Source organism: Rhinoraja longicauda, chromosome 4 (assembly GCF_053455715.1).
Source record: "Rhinoraja longicauda isolate Sanriku21f chromosome 4, sRhiLon1.1, whole genome shotgun sequence".
In the NCBI taxonomy this organism is placed as follows: domain Eukaryota; kingdom Metazoa; phylum Chordata; class Chondrichthyes; order Rajiformes; family Arhynchobatidae; genus Rhinoraja; species Rhinoraja longicauda.
Window position 1 is genome coordinate 14,897,410 of NC_135956.1, and position 19,191 is coordinate 14,916,600.

Consider the following 19,191-nt stretch of genomic DNA (forward strand, 5'->3'; position numbering starts at 1 on the left):
CCCAATGTTGGGGGATTCTCGTACCAGGGGTCACAGATTGAGAATAAGGGGTAGCCATTTAGGACTGAGAAGAGGAAAAACCTTTTCACTCAGAGAGTTGTGAATCTGTGGTATTCTCTGCCACTGAAGGCAGTGGAGGCCAATTCACTGGATGTATTCAAGAGAGATTTAGATGTAGTTGTGAGGGCTAGCGGAATCAAGGGATATGGGGAGAAAGCAGGAACGAAGTACTGATTTTGGATGATCAGCCATGATTACAGTGAATACTGGCTTGAAGGGCCGAACAGTCTACTCCTGCATCTATTTTCTATGTTTCTAATGTGTAGGGATCGTTGGTCGGTGTGGGCTCGGTGGGCCAAAGAGCCTGTTTCCACACTGTATCTCTAAGCTAAACTGGAATAGAACACCTAGGCAGACTGGGTTATGTGGAGATAAAATACCAAAGACATTGCATACGTAATAGATATAAAACCACAGTGTTCCCACTACAAATAAACACTAATGCATTGATATTTACTCACCAAGTGTGACTTCTGGGCAGCCATGTTTCTTTACCAACCTTTTCAATGCAAAATTTTTGCGGACCATTACTCCCTGTTGGAAAAGATCAATGATAATCCTAGGTTAATCAACTACAATGCTTAATCAAAACAGGTTATATACTGTCATGCAAGGTTAAATATTTACAAAGGGTAACACAAGTGAGCAACTCAGTTTATTAGTATATTTAATATATTTGTATATTTAATTAGAAGGCACGAATATTTCACAAGCACAGCACTACACCACAAGTCAGTGTGGCAAGTGGTCTATAATTTAGCAGATGCTTTATTAATGGCTGTTTTCCTGTTAATTTTTACATTCATTCTTGAGATTTTGAGGGCTGGCTCATAAGACAGATATTAATGGTGCATCTTTTGTTACCCTCAAGAAGACAGTGGCGGCGAAATGGTGATTTTCTAAGCTGCTGAAGTGAATAATTGGAGTCGACTGCATTAGCCTCTTGATCCTTCACTTCTTTGTCTGCTAGATGCTCTACTTGTCTAGCAAGTCTTTGATTCAATGCAACCAGTACAACCAACCAGTGCAACACATTTCCACAGCCCAACTCTCCACCCAGCCTCCCAACTCTTGAGTTCATTAATCAAAATGTCAGAATATGTTGAATGCTTTGAAATGAATTATTATTCTCTACTCTCATTATCCTAGTCCTTTATTATCACACTAATTTGTTCATCGCACTTAGTCCCAAATTCACTGTATTCGTGCCCATGCTCGTATTTTCAGTACTTTGCTAGAACCACGTTAAAAACTTTTGAGATGCAATGGTTGGAGTCAGCGCCAGAGTCCAGGGTTCAATTCTGACTCTGGGCGCTGTCTGTACAGAGTTTGTATCTTCTCCCTGTGATCGTGTGGGTTTTCTTCAGGTGCCCCACTTTCCTCCCACATTCCAGACATGCAGGTTTTAGGTTTAATTGGCTTATGCGAATTGTCCCTATTATGCAGGCTACAACTAGTGATTGTTGGTCAGAGTGGAGTCAGTGGGCCGAAAAGCCTGTTTCCACGCTATAAACTAAACTAAAACTGGAAAACAAATCAACTTTGGTGGCTCTTATGTACTCTATAATGACTGGTTATGGAGCAACAAAGATATAGGCAAACTAATTAGATGGAGATTAAGTACATTGTAAAAGTAACAAATGGAAATAAAAATTATTCTCAGAGTAGCAGAGAAATGTAACAAAGTGCCTCGATATCAGAGTTCTTCCATGTTAAAAAAAAACTTGATTTAATCATGCAACCATGTTAAAGGGAAGAAAACAAAAGTAGAGTTTATGAAAATAACATAAAATGCATCATGTACACAGCCTTTCTCCATTATTGTTTATGTTTCCATATGATATGATGGGAAGCATCTGCAATAATATTCTAAGCATTAAACTGTTCAAACTTGAAAAAGCATCCACATTATTTGTATCTAATCAGTACAGCTGCAGAAGCAGCAATATTGTTGCCTACCTAGTAACTCAGCAAATCCTCCCAATGGTAAACGGCAGGTACCAGTGACAAACTGCATCAATCGTAAACGCACCTCATTATCCATCTCCTTCACAAACTATATTTAAAAAAAATCAAATTCACCTAAGGCAACATGATACAAATCTATAAAATATGAAATGCGATGCCAAAATGAAGGATCTAATCCCTCTCAAGACTGGTCATTTTTGGTTATTAAGCGAATCAGGAGATATGCGATCTGCAGTACCTTGTATCCATATAAATTGATTTGTAACGTCACCTATTCCTTTTCTCCAGAGGTGCTGCCTGACCTGCTGAATTTTGTGTCTATCTTAGAATGATGCCTTCTTTTATTTCTATCAATAAATTGTGGCATGTAATTGTAAATTAGATTTAAAATTGTACTCAAAGTCATTTATGCAGATGTTTGTAAATTTAGTTGACCTTTACTGATTCCTGCTTGAATCTCAAAGCGACTCTCAACTTAACCATAACCAAGTCAAAAATGTTTGAAATAATTTGATTTGCATATTTGAGGTGTACTTTAGAATTTCTCAAAATAATTTTAGCACACATTTTTTTTGGCATTTATTTTAGAAATAGTAACCGTTCATTTTTCTTTTCCTGAATTGAGAATTTAAAACATGACATTTAAGTAATGGTACCAGCCGGGAATCTAATCTTGTCACTACTTAAAAAGATGGTGGGATAGAAAGCTACCTATCCACATATGCTAATGACATAAAATTAGGCAGCAACGTAAACAGTGTTTATATGACACAATTTTTGTTAAAGAGAAAGGCCAGATCATCCACTTTGGTTCTGAAAAGGAGAGAGTTGACTATTTTTTGAGGAGTGAAATACTAGAAATAGTGGAACTCGAAAGTGGTTTGGTGAGATCAATAAATTGTTATGGACCCACCCAGTAAATAATTAAAACTGCTAATAGAATGTGTTATATGATAAGGACTGAAAAACAGAGTATTGACTATTGTTTAGTCTTACCATAAACCCTGGTTAATATGGAACAGTACAGCACAGGAACAGGCCCTTCACCCCACAATGTCTGTGCAGAACATGACCAGCAAATAGTTGGTCTAATTTAATCCACAATTCACAACAAAAAATAATTCTTGTGCAATATGGGCCCAGGGAAATACACAGATATAGCATTCATAATAATGCATGATACATGAATAGATTGAAATGCAGAATCTAATCCAACTAAGCACGGTTTTTGGTGTGACGATGGGGAGTTTTAAATAATGATTCAAAAGACATTAAAGAAAGAGAAATGAAGAGTATATTTGTTATTTCACTCCAGAATTTCAACTCCTCTTGACCATCATGTACAGGCAATTAATTACATTTCGAATTATAACATGTGTAAGAAGGATCTGCAGATGCTGGTTTACACCGAAGATACACACAAAAAGCTGAAGTAACTCAGCGGGACCGGCAGCATCTCTGGAGAGAAGGAATGGGTGACGTTTCGGGTCTGAAGAAGGGTTTCGACCTGAAACGTCACCCATTCCTTCTCTCCACAGATGCTGCCTGTCCCACTGCGTTACTCCAGCTTTTTGTGTCTATTTTTTGAATTATAACATAATTTAGAGATCATAACATTATAACAAGCCTAGAATAGATGTCTTTCTTTTTTTGGGGGGGGTAATTCTATGATTCATACCTGCCAGAACCAAATGATTTGTTTACTGTTTCTTGTGTAATGGCGGTAGACTGTGTTCCTCTGCCAATCTGTAAGATCGACTTCCTGCATACCACAGAGCATAACCTGTACAGACAGACAGTGAGGCTTTAATAGGTAGCTGCTCTGATCAGAGTCAACGAGCAAGCATACAGTGTTAATTATTTCAGAAATTTGTTTAAACAGTGGTCATATTCAAGATTATTCTGTTATTATTCTATGATTCTACTGACCCTAGATTTTAAATATTTGCATTAAAATTATATTTTACATCATAAATTAACATCAATAATTTATTTACTCAAAATCAAGGTGAGCAATGTGCAAGAGAAAGTAATACTCTACTTGAAAAGTTTCATTAGTTTTTAATGAACTTATTTTCTCCAAACAATAAAACTTTAAATAGCAAGGGTAACAAACTCACCTCCAGCTCTTTTTCATCAAAATACTGGAGCCACTGTAGAGGTACTACCTCATTGAAGCCATCCAAGAAAGCTCTGGTCTGTTCTTCCACCCCACGAGTGAATCGCCATTCTGCCATGAGACTGTAATGCAGAGGTCATAATTTCAAGTAATTGCATACAGAACACTTTTTAGTTTTGTTTAGTCTAGAGATACAGCCCAGATACAGGCCTTTCGGCCCACTCAGTCCGCGCTGACCAGCGATCCCCGCACACTATCCTACACACACTAAGGACAATTTACATTTATAGAAAGCCAATTAACCTACAAACTCGTACATCTTTGGAGTGTGGGAGAAAACCGGAGATCTCGGGAGAAAACCCACGCGGTCACGGGAAGAACATACAAAGTCCGTATAGACAGCACCCGTAGTCGGGATCAAACCCGGGTCTCTGGCTGTAAGGTAGTAACATTACCGCTGTGCCACCGTGATTAACACCGAATGCACACTGCGAGATAGGCCAGGATCAAATGAAGCACCATGTGAATCCTGACTGTACCAAATGCAGTAGGTGAATGGCAATATCTGGAAGAGATCAGCACGACTAGAAAACTTCAAGAACAATAATAAATAAAATGGCTGGATTAAGCAGACAGTCGGGTCCCATCATTAATTTCCACTCACTTTCTGTTGGCACAAAATATCATCCAGTTTATTCACACGGGAAATCAGTCCCTGATATTTTGTTTGTTACAGAATACAGCTTTACCTGTGTGTTAAAATACTCTGTGGTAACATAGTGGTTAGCCAACTAAGTGTGTCGGTACCTGCACTGTTAATCAGGAGGCAGAATTTCAAATCCCACTTTGCCAGCTGGGAAATTTAAATTTGGTTAACTAACATGTAATTGGAATTTAAATATATTATCTGTAATGGCGACTAGAAAGCAGCTGGATAGTAAAAACCTAACATTCTCTGGAGAAGAAAATTCTTGTCCTTTCTATATCTGACCACTGGGTGTCGCCAGACACAGTGAATACCTTTTGAAATAGATCGATGGTATTTATTCACAAAATGCTGGAGTAACTTGAAATAGATCAGTAAGTCATTACATTCAGGTGCAATTAGAAAGGAATAAGCAATACATTCTGGTTTAATCATCAATGTCCCTATCCTTTATACAAATAAATAAGTCTTAAAATAATTTATCCATTGGGGAATTGTTGAATTCTTAATGGACCCTAATTTACAAAGATTTGATATTGACTCATACCAGTTTCAGCTCAGTTTAAGTTTATTGTCATGTGTCTGAGGAAGGGTCTCGACCCGAAACGTCACCCATTCCTTCTCTCCTGATATGCTGCCTGACCTGCTGAGTTACTCCAGCATTTTGTGAATAAATACCTTCGTCATGTGTACCAAGGTACAGTGAAAAGCTTTTGTTTGCTAACGAGTCAGGGGAAAGACAATACATGATTATAGTTGAGCCATTCACAGTGTACAGATACATGATAAGGGAATAATGTTTATCAAGTCCATTACGGTCCATCGAGCCTGCTCCACCATTCGATCCCAGCGGATCTATCTTTCCCTCTTAACCGATTCTCCTGTCTTCTCCCTGTAACCTTTGATGCCTTCACTAATCACGAATCCACCAATCTCCGCTTTAAAAGTCCCCAGTAACCTGGCCTCCACCGCCTTCTGTGGCAATGAATTCCACAGATTCACCACCCTCTGGCTAAAGAAATTCCACCTCATCTCCATTCTAGAGGTATGTCCTTTTATTCTGAGGAAGGTGGAAGTATGAAATTACAATATGATAGAAATAGAGGCAATTTCACACTAATTATAGTTAGAATGGATAAACTCATTGAAACTGAACAGACTATGATTTGAACACATTATAACTGATAAGTTTTGGGTGAAGAAAATATTCTTACCCAATGTATTCTTCTTTATTTTCCTCTGTCACCAAGATGTTTGATCCTCCTGGCTTCAGTTCATGAGAGGTAACTTTTCCTAAAATTTCCATATCAACAGCAAAATACATTTCCAGGCCACATTCCTCTATATTGTTATCCCTATAAGAAACGATTTGTTAGTGTTATGAAACATTGATGCACATCTGTGAATGAGATATTATTTGCCATTGCAATATCAACCTTCTAAGATTCTGTTGTTGGTCTTCCTCCAACTGCTTAATAGGTGATGTCCTGAGTCATACAGATCATCAAAAGTCAACTGATTTCAGGAACAAAAGTGCTCCATCATCTCCAGGTTCAGGAATAGCTTCTTTCCAGCAACACTACAAACACTACAAACACCAACTAAACCACAAACTGTCTTGGTTACACTACGGACTTTGGGCTTTTGTTTTGTTTGGCACTAATATTGGGGTTTTTAATTCATTGTACTTAAAAGAATTGTTGATTATGTAATCTATTGAGTAAGGCTGCAAGTAAGAATTTCATTGTTCTGTTTCGATACATATGCAAATTATACACTCTTGACTGTTAATTATAACTGCCATCAAATTGTTAATCAGGTTCATAAGAAAAGTAGCAAGTGCACCCTAAATTATTTTCCATGATTTGAAGAGAAAACTTATGTAAACAATATAAGAAATTAAACATTTGTCGGAAATGTTATAACCTAAAATCCTATGATTAATTTATGCCTGTTACATTTGAAACCAGTGTGGTTTTCCACTCGGTTTGTGGCATTTAATGTTTATTACTACATTTCATCTGCAGAAGAAATGTAACATTTCACTAGAAATCATTATTAGTTCCTATCAGTATTTTAAAATGTCTTTCCCCAAGCAGTTTAAGATGAAAAATAATTAATTTTATAGACCAATGGATAATTCTAAATAATACTCTTAGGAGGAAATTTAGTTATAAGCACACAATTTAGAATTGTGTGTTATAACTGAATTGTTTCTGACATGATACTGATTTAGATCATGTTTCAGAATAAAACATTTCATTAATGTTGGTCCTGATGAAAAGTAATTGACCCAAAACATTAATTACATTTTCCTTCGATCAACAATAAGTCCGCACAACTAGTTACAATTCATTGAATATGACAGAGAGATCCTACTGCAGTTTTAGTATTATAGCTAAACATAGAGGTTTAGGGACATAGGGATTGGCTGGGAGAGTTCGAACCCTCGGATTGGCTAGCGATGTCACGCGGTGTGCCAGCGCGGGAGGGACAAGCAGTCTAGTATTGAACTCCGTCTGATGAAGACATTTTGTTGGTTGTCTACAGTTTTGAGTGTTGCGATTGTCACGGAGGTTTGCCCATGCAATAAACTCCGTCTGCAACACACATCCGCTTCCAGACTCGCCACAGAGGTATCACAAATATAAACATTTAAAAAAAACTACACTATGCTTAAAAAAGCCAATTTATTACTTCCAATGGTGCACATTAGGTAGTTAGTTAAAAAAATTAATTACTTTTGAATACGCAAAATCTTTCAAAACATGCCAATTTGTAGACTCTCTTCGGTCACCATTAACATAAAGTCAACATCAGCTCATTGATTTAGGCATTTGTGGTGGAATGAGCATAAGACTTAACTTGAAACCATGGTTAAGGATCATGGAAATTTTGGATCAAGCTTGAACAAATGTTGATTATTCCATTTTGGCCTATATAAAGCCAGCAATCGAGCCAGCAAAATATCGAGTCAGCAATGTACAGCTTTTTACTTTCGTACATTAGCCACAAATTAACCAAAATCTTAATATCGGGAAGAAAAAGCTATTACATTTACTAGGATATTGCACATTCCCAGTCCTGTTCTCCTGGTGGCCATTGCCTACAAAACCAGGTAAGATTAGAAGCCTAGACTGTGGCTGCATTCAGAGGTACAGAAAAAAAAAGAATGCACGCCTCTCTTGCAAAACATCCCACCAAAGTCCAGAAAATGTCCCTTGATCAGAACTTCATTAGCAGATTTAGGTTTTCACTTTAATCAATTCAAATTTCCAATCTGTTAAACTTCACCCAATATCATTTGAGAGTTTAAATTGAGTCTAGATCGATTGGCACCTATCCACTTACCAAAGTAAAAATGACAGAAATCCTAATATGAAATGCCTACCTAATCCAGATAAGGGAATTGTAGAACTCGGGATCAATTGATTCCAGATCCTTAATTGTCAGCTTCTTGTTCAACATACGTTTGTAGAATGGCAGTGAGAATCCAGTGTCAATAAATTTTCCATGGAAAAGAGCCTACAAAAAATACAATATTGCTGTAAATTGTTTAAAATAAAGAACAAATAATAATTGGAAGCAAAGCAAAGTTTTTCATTGTATATTGGTGTATGTGACAACAATAAACCAACCTGCCAATCTACCAATTTGCATGTAACCCATCCTCTCTCATATGCCTGTTAACACCTCTGGCATTCTCCCACTAGATGCCTACACTCGGGATTATTTACAATTTAGTTAGTTCAGTTTAGAGATACAGCACGGAAACAGGCCCTCCGGCCCACCGAGTCCACATTAACCAGCGAACCCGCACATTAACACTACCCTACACACACTAGGGACAATTTATAATGATACCAAGCCAATTTACAAACCTGTAAGCTTTGGAGTGTGGGAGGAAAACAAAGATCTCGGAGACCACCCACACAGGTCACGGAGAGAACGTATGATCTCCGTATAGGCAGCACCGGTAGGCAGGATCTAACCTGAGTCTCTGGAGCTGTAAGGCAGAGACTCTAGCACTGCGCCACCATGCTGCCTAATTGCCAATTAATTTAGCAACTTCTATGTTGTTGGGATGTGAAAAGAAGTAAGAACATCTGAAGGAAATCCACACTGTCATAGGGAGAATGTGCAAACCCCACAGACAATAGGTTCAGGAGGAGGCCATTCGGCCCTTCGAGCCAGCACCGCCATTCAATGTGATCATGGCTGATCATTCTCAATCAGCACCCCGTTCCTGCCTTCTCCCCATACCCCCTGACTCCGCTATCCTTAAGAGCTCTATCTAGCTCTCTCTTGAATGCATTCAGAGAACTCCACTGCCTTCTGAGGCAGAGAATTCTACAGATTCACAACTCTGACTGAAAAAGTTTTTCCTCATCTCAGTTCTAAATGAAGCTTTTGTCACCGACTCTACCCGTCTGCCACCCACATCTTCCTCACCTGTAAAAAAAACCCATCACTTGCCAGACTTTGTCCCACTCCCACCTGTCTTTTTCATCTTTCTCCTCCCCCATTTCACCAGTCTGAAAAAAAGATCCCCACCCAAAGCATCAACCGTCCATTTCCTTCACAGGTGTGGCCTGACCCGCTGAGTTCCTCCAGCATTTTGGTTTTTAACTATGAGCGAGTTAAACTGTTTTCTGTCTATTGGAAAAAAAATGAAAATGTTTCGCCTTTGACAGTAATGTTTAAAATCAATTGTATTAAAGGTTAGCACAATATCTAGTTAAATTCCAAATTAGACTAAAACCATTTGTTTTAACTCTATGTCTGGGAATTAAAAAAAGACAGTAGCAGACTGGTCACAATGAAATCTGGGAGCTGTGAGACAGCAGCATAACCTGCTGGGCCACTGTGCCAGCTTGTGCTTGCAATAACCCTGGGTTTTTAACCAACCCTATTTCATGGCACATAACTAGATCTAAAATAGCAGTTCCTTAGTCTGTTGATCCAGAAAACTATCTTAACTGCATTCCATTGACTCAGTCCCTTCTTATTTCTTAGTTTAACCCAAACTGATTTTACATCTTGATTTTCTGACCCAAGGTCCTTTTCTATGTTGTGTTGATTGAATCATTATTATCGAAGTTACCCCTCCTGCCTAGCTCGTCGAAAAATAAAGGATTCAGGAATATTTAATGTCAACCTTGATCACTTTGAAACTATGAATGCATAACAGCTATTTCAATAACCCTGTTTCAATACATTTATTCTTTTACTAATGATTCACAATTTTAGAAATAACTGGACCAAGTTGGGCCCAAACCTCTCCTGCATTGGTGCAGCACCCTCTCCTACCCTCTCCTACCCCCTCCCTCCCCTCCCCCCTCCCCTCCCCACTTCCCCCTCCTCCCCCCCTCCCCCCAACCTCCCTCTCCCTCCCTCCCTAGGAGATAGATTTAAACTTTAAAATGTGAATAACTTAAAAAATATAACACCGATTTCAATAAAACTACTTGCTTTACCATTAAAGTGACAATGGTGAGTAAGGTGGGCCTAAAATTGTCACGCTATCGTGTACCGTTTTGGCTGTAGTTCAATCACAAATAAATAAACAAACGAGAGTTTTAGTATGTAGATGCCAATAGGGTTAACATTCTCTGATCTTTTCTAAAATAACTGCTTGATTTTACCTAAATCAGTTCTCCATAGTATTTATGTGTGGGAAGGAACTGTAGATGCTGGTTTAAACTGGAGATAGACAAAAAAAAAAGCTGGAGTAACTCAGCGGGACAGACAGCATCTCTGGGGAAAAGGAATAGGTGATGTTCAAGGAGGCAGGGGAAATGTCATTGATGTTACTCAGACTTACATCCTGTGTTTCAGGATAGTGCTCCTGTTACACATGTAAAAGTGTAACCACGTTTGTACAACAATTCACCCCACAGGACTTCAAAACACACTGATTAAATGCCAATGGATTTAATCAATTTAGATTATATTTATTGCTTGTTCAAGTTAGAGTTACAAGTACACTAAATTAAATGCTTTCTGCCACTGACCATTGGTTGCTTTTCCAGTGAGTGATAGAGTGATACAGTGTAGAAACAGGCCCTTCGGCCCTTCATGCCCACACCGACCAACATGTCCCAGCTACAGTTGTCCCACCTGTTTGCATTTGGCCCATATGCCTTTAAACCTGTAATTACAGTCATGTAACCATCCTGCAAACCTCTTCAATGATAATATGCTTGGGATCATCAATTGGGAAAATAATGAAGTGAGTGTTCCTATATGCTGTGCTTTAAAGTCTTGCATTTCAATGCCAAACAAGCTGCAGATTTCAGTCATCTGCCTCACTGCCACATCTCTGATATCACACTATTTAACCAGTAGAGGGGAAGGCAGAACCATTGTTTATGGACCAGTACTCAAACATAGTGTTCTGAAAACATAATTTGCCTTTGCTTATTTTCTGCAATCATGCAACATATAATTGCAAGCTCTGCGTAGAAAGAACAAGTGTTCTTAACAGTGTCCAGGTGTTTAATCTATTTGAATATCAAATAGTGCTGTGCAAATTATATTTCAAAACAGCTTTAATTTTAGATTTATATAAGTTCATATAAGTTCTAGGAGCAGAATAAGTCCATTCGGCCCATCAAGTCTACTCTGTCATTCAATCATGGCTGATCTATTTTTCCCTCTCAACCCCATTCTCCTGCCTTTCCCACTCAACCCCATTCTCCTGCATTCTCCCCATAACTCCTGACACCCGTACTAATCAAGAATCTGTCAATCTCCGCATTAAAAATATCCATTGATTTGATTTATCCGCCTTTCAAAATGGCAGCTCCCAGGGACATGGATTTAGTACATAAACAAGTAATTCTTTTGTTTACATCTTAACAGTTCAAATGATTGAAAAATTGTGTACTCACCATTGCAATAAATCGTCCAATAAAACAAAAATAGGACAGGTGATCTGGATTAATCGTGGACGCTGGATTTATTTGCAAACAATAGTTACTCTTTCCAGCATATTCAAAAAGACAATACATTGGATTTAACACTTCATGCGACAGTAGAAAGAACCATTCCCTGCATAAAGAAAATTAAATATCATCTTTAATTGGTGTCACCCACAGCTTGCTTATTTAAAAATAGATTCTGCCAATATTCCATTTATTTATTGCTCAAATGCAAATTCTACTCTACAAGGATGGGGTTGGTGATAGATGAGAGCTTGAAAAGTTCTCAAGTTACAAGATTATTAACTTATTTCCTGTTCAAACATGCTGCATTTAAAATACAGCATTTAATATCTTTTGGTAAAACCATTAAATTAAATGGAAATGCTCTGCTCTCGCCATATGATACAGAAAAGACTCAAAGCGGCTATGTTAAACCAACGTTCAAAAGGTGAGAGAAATATCCATGGCAATTACAAGAAAATGAGTCCAATGTTAACAGCACTTAAACAAAAAAAGGCAATTGGAATGAGTCATAATTAATTCTCATTTGGAGAAACATGGTTTTTTTCAGGGACAATCTGCACAGATATGTTAAAAGGGCAAATAATATCTTCAACCAAATTAAATGATGAAGAGAACTGATAGGTTGTTGTCATGCATATCAATCTTTAATGGGAATTTGATGAAGTATACTGCTACCCTGCTTAGTTCGCTAAAGTGTTCCTCGACCATTAGTCCACGACTCACAGGTACATAACCCGTACCCTCTCCTTCCCACCTTTACTTTAAAAAAGACATTGACTTGGCTGCACCTTGCTATTCCGTAACCTAACGTGAATCTCTGCCCTCCGTACTGAGAACCTGACATAAATCTGTGTCCTCCCCACCACTGAGCTGGGAATTTGGGTTCCAGTCCTCCACTGGCCCCCTTACAACTATTAATTGGCCATGGCTTGGGGTGTAAAGGATGGTGGTTGAAGGCTGGTTTTACAGTGCCCTCCATAATGTTTGGGACAAAGACCAATCATTTATTTATTTGCCACTGTACTCCACAATTAGAAAAAATCACATGTGGTTAAAGTGCACATTGTCAGATTTTAACAACGGTCATTTTTATACATTTTGGTTTCACCATGTAGAAATTACAGCTGTGTTTATACATAGTCCTCCCATTTCAGGGCACCATAATGTTTGGGACACATGGCTTCACAGGTGTTTGTAATTGCTCAGGTGTGTTTAATTGCCTCCTTAATGCAGGTATAAGGGAGCTCTCAGCACCTAGTCTTTCATCCAGTCTTCCCATCACCCTTGGAAACTTTTATTGCTGTTTATCAGCACCAGGACCAAAGTTGTGCCAATGAAAGTCAAAGAAGCCATTATGAGACTGAGAAACAAATATAAAACTGTTACGAGACATCAGCCAAATCTTAGGCTTACCTAAGTAGCATAATGAATTCTGAAGTGTATAGACACATCCTATCTGCTCAAGTTCAAACAAATGCCTCAAAACTCATTGGCCGGCGGTTCATTCGACAGCAAGTCGATGATCCCAAACATGCTGCTAAAGCAACAAAGGAGTTTTTCAAAGCTAAAAAATGGTTAATTCTTGAGTGGCCAAGTCAATCACCCGATCTGAACCCAATTGAGCATGACTTTTATATGCTGAAGAGAAAACTGAAGGGGACTAGCCCCCAAAACAAGCATAAGCTAAAGATGGCTGGCAGGGCATCACCAGAGAAGACATCCAGCAACTGGTGATGTCCATGAATCGCAGACTTCAAGCAGTCATTGCACGCAAAGGATATGCAAATACTAAACATGACTATTTTCATTTACGTGACATTGCCGTGTCCCAAACATCATGGTGCCCTGAAATGGGGGGACTAATTATAAACACTGCTGTAATTTCTACATGGTGAAACCAAAATGTATAAAAATGGCCTTTATTAAAATCTGACAATGTGCACATCAACCGCAAGTGATGTTTTCTATTACAAATCTCAAATTGTGAAGTACAGAGGCAAATAAATCAATGATGGATCTTTGTCCCAAACATTAAGGAGCGGACTGTAGATAGATGGGACTTTTCTCTGTGGTAACAAGCTCAACAGTGGTTGCTGGTACTTGTGGAAGGGTGACAACCTAGTTACAAATGAGCGAGGAGATAGGAAACAGATGGTTGTGATAAAGATATTGTTTTCTGCCACACGATCCTTCAGGGCCAGGTATTGATTTCATTGCTTTTCTTCCGATGTACAAATGGCTTGAAATGAGCATAACAAGTCCAGTAATAAACATAACAACAATGACAAATGAACACAATACGCAGCAGACTTCAGGATACTGGGCTTTGTAATTGTGGGTGTGAGTACAAAAACAAAAAGAAAATTGTACTAAACCTTTGTATATCCGCGGTAAGGCTTCAACTGAATTAGTTTTGAGTGCCTCATTTTGGGAGGAACATCATGGAAATGTACAAGATCCAGAGAAGGTTTACTATATAGTGTCACTTAAACATAAAATACATCAATTAAATAGAAAAAAATAAAATTGCTGGTTTGTTCTTGTTAACGGTTTTCAAAGTTGTTAGGGATCAAGTAGAAAGATACTGTTTTCTCTGGTGAGTGGACCAGAAGTTACAGATTTAAAATAATTAGCCAAAGAACCAGATGAAAAGATTAATTTCTTTACATATTGGGTTTATTTAAAAGGACGTAAAATCAAACTCCTAATTGATTTTTTACTAATGGAAAATCTATATTTAAAATAATTAATTTGCAGGATTATGGAGATAAACAACGTTTTGGGAGTAAATCAGCCTTTTACAGAATATGACAGGCTGAACTCCCACTCTCAGACCTATGAGACAACTTTAGTGTTATTTTCAGATAAAACAATAAACAATTCAATTTGTTCATTTAGAATATTTTGGGATACTAGCTAGCTCAGGATCATTTGAGCAAATGATCATTTGCAAATAGCGTCAGTAGTTATTGCATTTTGCTAACTCTAACTGGAAATAAGTCTTTAATTGCAAATATTTGTTACTAAGAGTTACCTGGCCAAACCACCGTAATCCAACCCCTCTTCTCCTCGAAATATTACATATAATCGCCTTCGAAGGTCGTATGGTTTTAAGGCCATGATCTGTTTGAAAAAAAAATACTTTTCATGAAGTTGTCCTTTTAAGATGATGACAACAAGAACACAAATTGATATTTAAACAATGCATATGTTGTAATAAAATGGTGCTTGATGTTTCTGAGGAGTGCAACAGAACCAAATATGATATTGAACCGCATTAGGAGGTCTGAAGACCAGAATATGCCGGAGTAGTTCAGTGGGCCAGGCAGCATCGCTAGAGGACATGGATAGGTGATGCTTCAGGTCGTGACCCTTCTTCAAACCATACCAACCTAAAACGTCACCTATCCATGTTCTCCAGAGATGCTGCCTGACACGCCGAGTTACTCCAGCACTTTCTGTTCTACATAAGATTCTAGCAACTACAATTCCTTATGTCTACTCCGATCATCACGTCTGATAAAGAGAGTACAAGGCTGACAGGTAAATGTGATGGTGCAAATTAACACACAATCCTAAATAAATTAGTAACTTTACAATAATTTTAAAAATTATCCATCCTTAAAATTATCACCTTGATTTGGAATTCCCACTGTAATAAGGATGTTCAGATACCATCCATACAGCAGGTAGACACAAAAAGCTGGAGTTAGTCAGTAGGTCAGGCAGCATCTCTGGAGGGAAGGAATGGGTGACATTTCGGGTCGAGACCCTTCGTCAGACTGAAGAAGGAATCCATATAGCAGGAATATCTATCAGTTTTGAAGAGCACCATGAAGAAAGGAAGAGAAGTGCAAAACCTTTGGAACTCCCACACAAATAAGTGATAGTTTACCCTGGATAGGCTGGAATGCAGAGTTGCTTATATTCACATCGAGTCACTATTGACTATTGACATCAGCTCCATTGACTCCATCTAGACCACAGTCCATCGGCAAGGCCAACAGCATAATCAAGGATGAATTGCACCCTGGTCACTCCCTCTTCTCCTTTCCCATCAGGCAAGAGGTACAGAAGTATGAAAACGCACACCTCCAGGTTCAGAGACAGTTTCTTCCCAGCTGTTATCAGGCAACTAAACCATCCTACCAACAACTACACAGCGGTACTGAGCTACTCTCGGCATCATTGAAGACCCTCAGACAATCTGTAAACTGTTTTCCCTTGCACTAAACCTTATTCCCTTTATCAAGTGCTGTGGATGACTATACCACGTATAGTCTTTCCGCTGACTGGTTAGCACGCAACAAAAAGCTTTGCACTGTCCCTCGGTACATGTGACAATAAACTAAAATGAACTAACACCTCCTCTCTCACTTACATCCAGGAACCCCAGCAGCCCTTCCAGATTTGCATTCACTCTTTTAACCCTATCTATTGGATTTAATTTTTGATGTGACCTCCTTTACATCAATAACTGTAGAGACCAACTGTAGACTAGGCAACCGTGTCGACGAACATTTGCATTCTGTCCTATTAAAGCTCCCAGTTGTCAACCAAGGTCTATTAGAGCTCCCAGTTGTCAACCATTTTAATATCCCTTCCCACACTTACTTTTATGTCTCTGCCCTCTTTTTTTTATCCCATCTGTGCCATTTTCCCACACATATAATTCTTATAAGGCTTTGCTTCCTGCCATCTTCTTGACCCTTTGCTGCCTATATCCCATCCCGGATGCAAGTTTGAGGAAGCAGAAAGAAGCAGTGCCATTTCATGTAGAATGCTGCAGCCCTCAGAGCTCAATATTCAACATTTAAAACTAATCAGCATTTCATTTTTGTGTTAGAATTAGCCAGTTCTGATAGGCCCAACCAGCGATGCCCAGTTTCTGAAAATGAATATAAAATGTCTTCATTCATCTGTTAACGAGCCAATTCTGAAAGAATTGTGGCAATTGGACACCCTTGTCTCCACACTAACACAGATTCTCAGTCTGAAGAAAGGTCTCAACCCTAATTGTCACCTATTCCTTTTTTCCAAGTCAAGTCAAGTCAATTTTATTTGTATAGCACATTTAAAAACAACCCACGTTGTCCAAAGTGCTGTACATCTGATTAGGTACTAAGGAAAAAAATGAAACATACAGTAGCACGCAAACAGTTCACAGCGCCTCCTCAATGAGCCTCAAACGCTAGGGAGTAGAAATAGGTTTTGAGCCTGGACTTAAAGGAGTCGATGGAGGGGGCAGTTCTGATGGGGAGAGGGATGCTGTTCCACAGTCTAGGAGCTGCAACCGCAAAAGCGCGGTCACCCCTGAGCTTAAGCCTAGACCACGGGATAGTGAGTAGCCCCAAGTCGGCCGACCTGAGGGACCTGGAGTTAGAGAGGGGGGTTAGAAGATTTTTGATGTAGGGGGGGGAATGTCCATTTAGGGCTTTATACATGAATAGGAGGAGCTTGAAGTTGATTCTGTACCGTACAGGGAGCCAGTGGAGAGAGGCCAGAATCGGGGTGATGTGGTCCCTTTTACGGGTACCCGTCAGGAGTCTCGCTGTGGCGTTTTGGACCAGTTGCAGGCGGGACAGGGAAGATTGGCTGATCCCAGTGTATAGGGAGTTGCAGTAGTCTAGGCGGGAGGAAATGAAAGCGTGAATGATTTTTTCTGTGTCGTCGAATTGGAGGAAAGGTTTGATTTTAGCTATGGTTCGAAGTTGGAAGAAGCTGGCTTTTACCACAGCGTTGACTTGCTTATCAAATTTTAATGCAGAGTCAAATATCATGCCGAGGTTTTTGACATGCGGTTTGACTAGGCAGGATAGACTTCCAAGACTGCGTGTTATCGATTTGATGGAGTCGGGGGGGCCGAATAGGATGACCTCAGACTTGCTCTCATTTAATTGGAGGAAGTTCTGTGCCATCCAACATTTTATGTCCTCAAGGCAGTGTAAGAGGCTGTTTAAATTTGACTGGTTGTTGGGTTTCAGGGGGAGGTAAAGCTGAGTGTCATCGGCATAGCAGTGGAAAGAAATGCCGTGCCTTTGAATGATTTGGCCAAGGGGGAGCATGTATAGAGAGAAGAGAATGGGGCCTAGGATGGAGCCTTGTGGAACTCCGCAGGAGAGGCTAGCTGGAGCAGAGGAATAACTGCCTATGTTGATGGCGAAACTCCTATCTTTGAGGTACGAAGCGAACCAGCTCAGGGCAGTGCCATCAATGCCAACCGCGTACCGGAGACGGTCAATAAGGATGGTGTGGTCCACTGTATCGAACGCTGCGCTGAGGTCGAGAAGGAGCAGGATTGCACAGTCGCCGGTGTCGATGGCGAGAAGCAGGCCGTTGTGTACCTTCAACAAGGCAGACTTTGTGTTGTGGTGGGCTCTGAAACCTGACTGGAAACTTTCCAGGATGGTGTATTGGTGCAGGTAGGGCACTAATTCCAGAGATGCTGGCTGACCTATTGAGCTGCTCCAGCATTTTGTGTCTACCTTCAAGGCATTCCCTTTGTTCTTTCCAAGCCTCCATATCTCTGCAATTTAAATGCAATTGCTTTCTCAATTTTCCAGTTACATTGAAGATTATTGACCTGAAATGTTCAGTTTTTTTCTCTTTCTACCGAATGTGGTTCGACCTGCTGTTTCCAGCAGTTTGATCCTTCCATTTTCTTTATTCTCCTCACCCTTTCCTTTTCTATGCAACATAACACATGCCTGCTTGTTAGCTTTTCCTGATCTGTTGAACATTTCCAGTAATTTTGCTTTTATTTCATTTTTCCAACATCTGCAGTTAAAAAAAAAACAAATTTACTAACAAACCATCATGGTCTTGAAACTTTAACTCCGTTTTTTCTGAACAAAATGGCTACCTGGGCGACTGAGCATTTTCAGAACTAGCTGTTTTTATTCCAGGTTACAATATCTGTTACAAAATCACTCCAAAATGCTGGAGTATCTCAGCAGGCCACGCAGCATCTCTGGAGAACAAAGATGGGTGACGTTCTGGGTCGGGACCCTTCTTCAGACTAAAAGGAGCGGGTGGGGGGGGGGAGAGGAGTGAAGAACTGCAGGCGAGAAAAGGCCTGTGCCGGCCTCAGGCAGGGCAGTGCCTGGTAAGCCCATTCTATATCTGTCAAATGCTTTCTATTTATCAAACATATAATATCCTTTGACATCCAGGATTCCCTGGACTTGCTGCCCTTACCCTTCACTCTAGTGAGAAAATATTGGCCTTGAACCATTTCATTTTTAAAACACTCCCACTTCCTGAATGATTTACCCACAATAATAATAATAATAATACATTTATTTTATATAGCGCTTTTCAAGATACTCAAAGACGCTTTACAAGCAAACAAGACATAAAATCAAACAAACAAAAGATTTGTCCTGATG

At 39.4% G+C, this 19,191-nt stretch overlaps 1 protein-coding gene across 2 annotated transcripts in view; it reads right to left on the reverse strand.

The window, feature by feature from the left end:
- Positions 1 to 19,191, reverse strand: part of wwp1 (WW domain containing E3 ubiquitin protein ligase 1) — an 85,529-nt gene that overhangs the window by 3,846 nt on the left and 62,492 nt on the right. For both annotated transcript variants that reach the window (XM_078397246.1, XM_078397244.1), the window contains exons 16-23: positions 14,838 to 14,926; positions 11,747 to 11,906; positions 8,245 to 8,378; positions 6,068 to 6,208; positions 4,149 to 4,269; positions 3,707 to 3,811; positions 2,020 to 2,116; positions 522 to 594 (exon numbers count right to left, since the gene is read on the reverse strand). In XM_078397246.1, the coding sequence (XP_078253372.1) occupies positions 522 to 594; positions 2,020 to 2,116; positions 3,707 to 3,811; positions 4,149 to 4,269; positions 6,068 to 6,208; positions 8,245 to 8,378; positions 11,747 to 11,906; positions 14,838 to 14,926 (920 nt within the window). The remainder of the gene's footprint in view (positions 1 to 521; positions 595 to 2,019; positions 2,117 to 3,706; positions 3,812 to 4,148; positions 4,270 to 6,067; positions 6,209 to 8,244; positions 8,379 to 11,746; positions 11,907 to 14,837; positions 14,927 to 19,191) is intronic.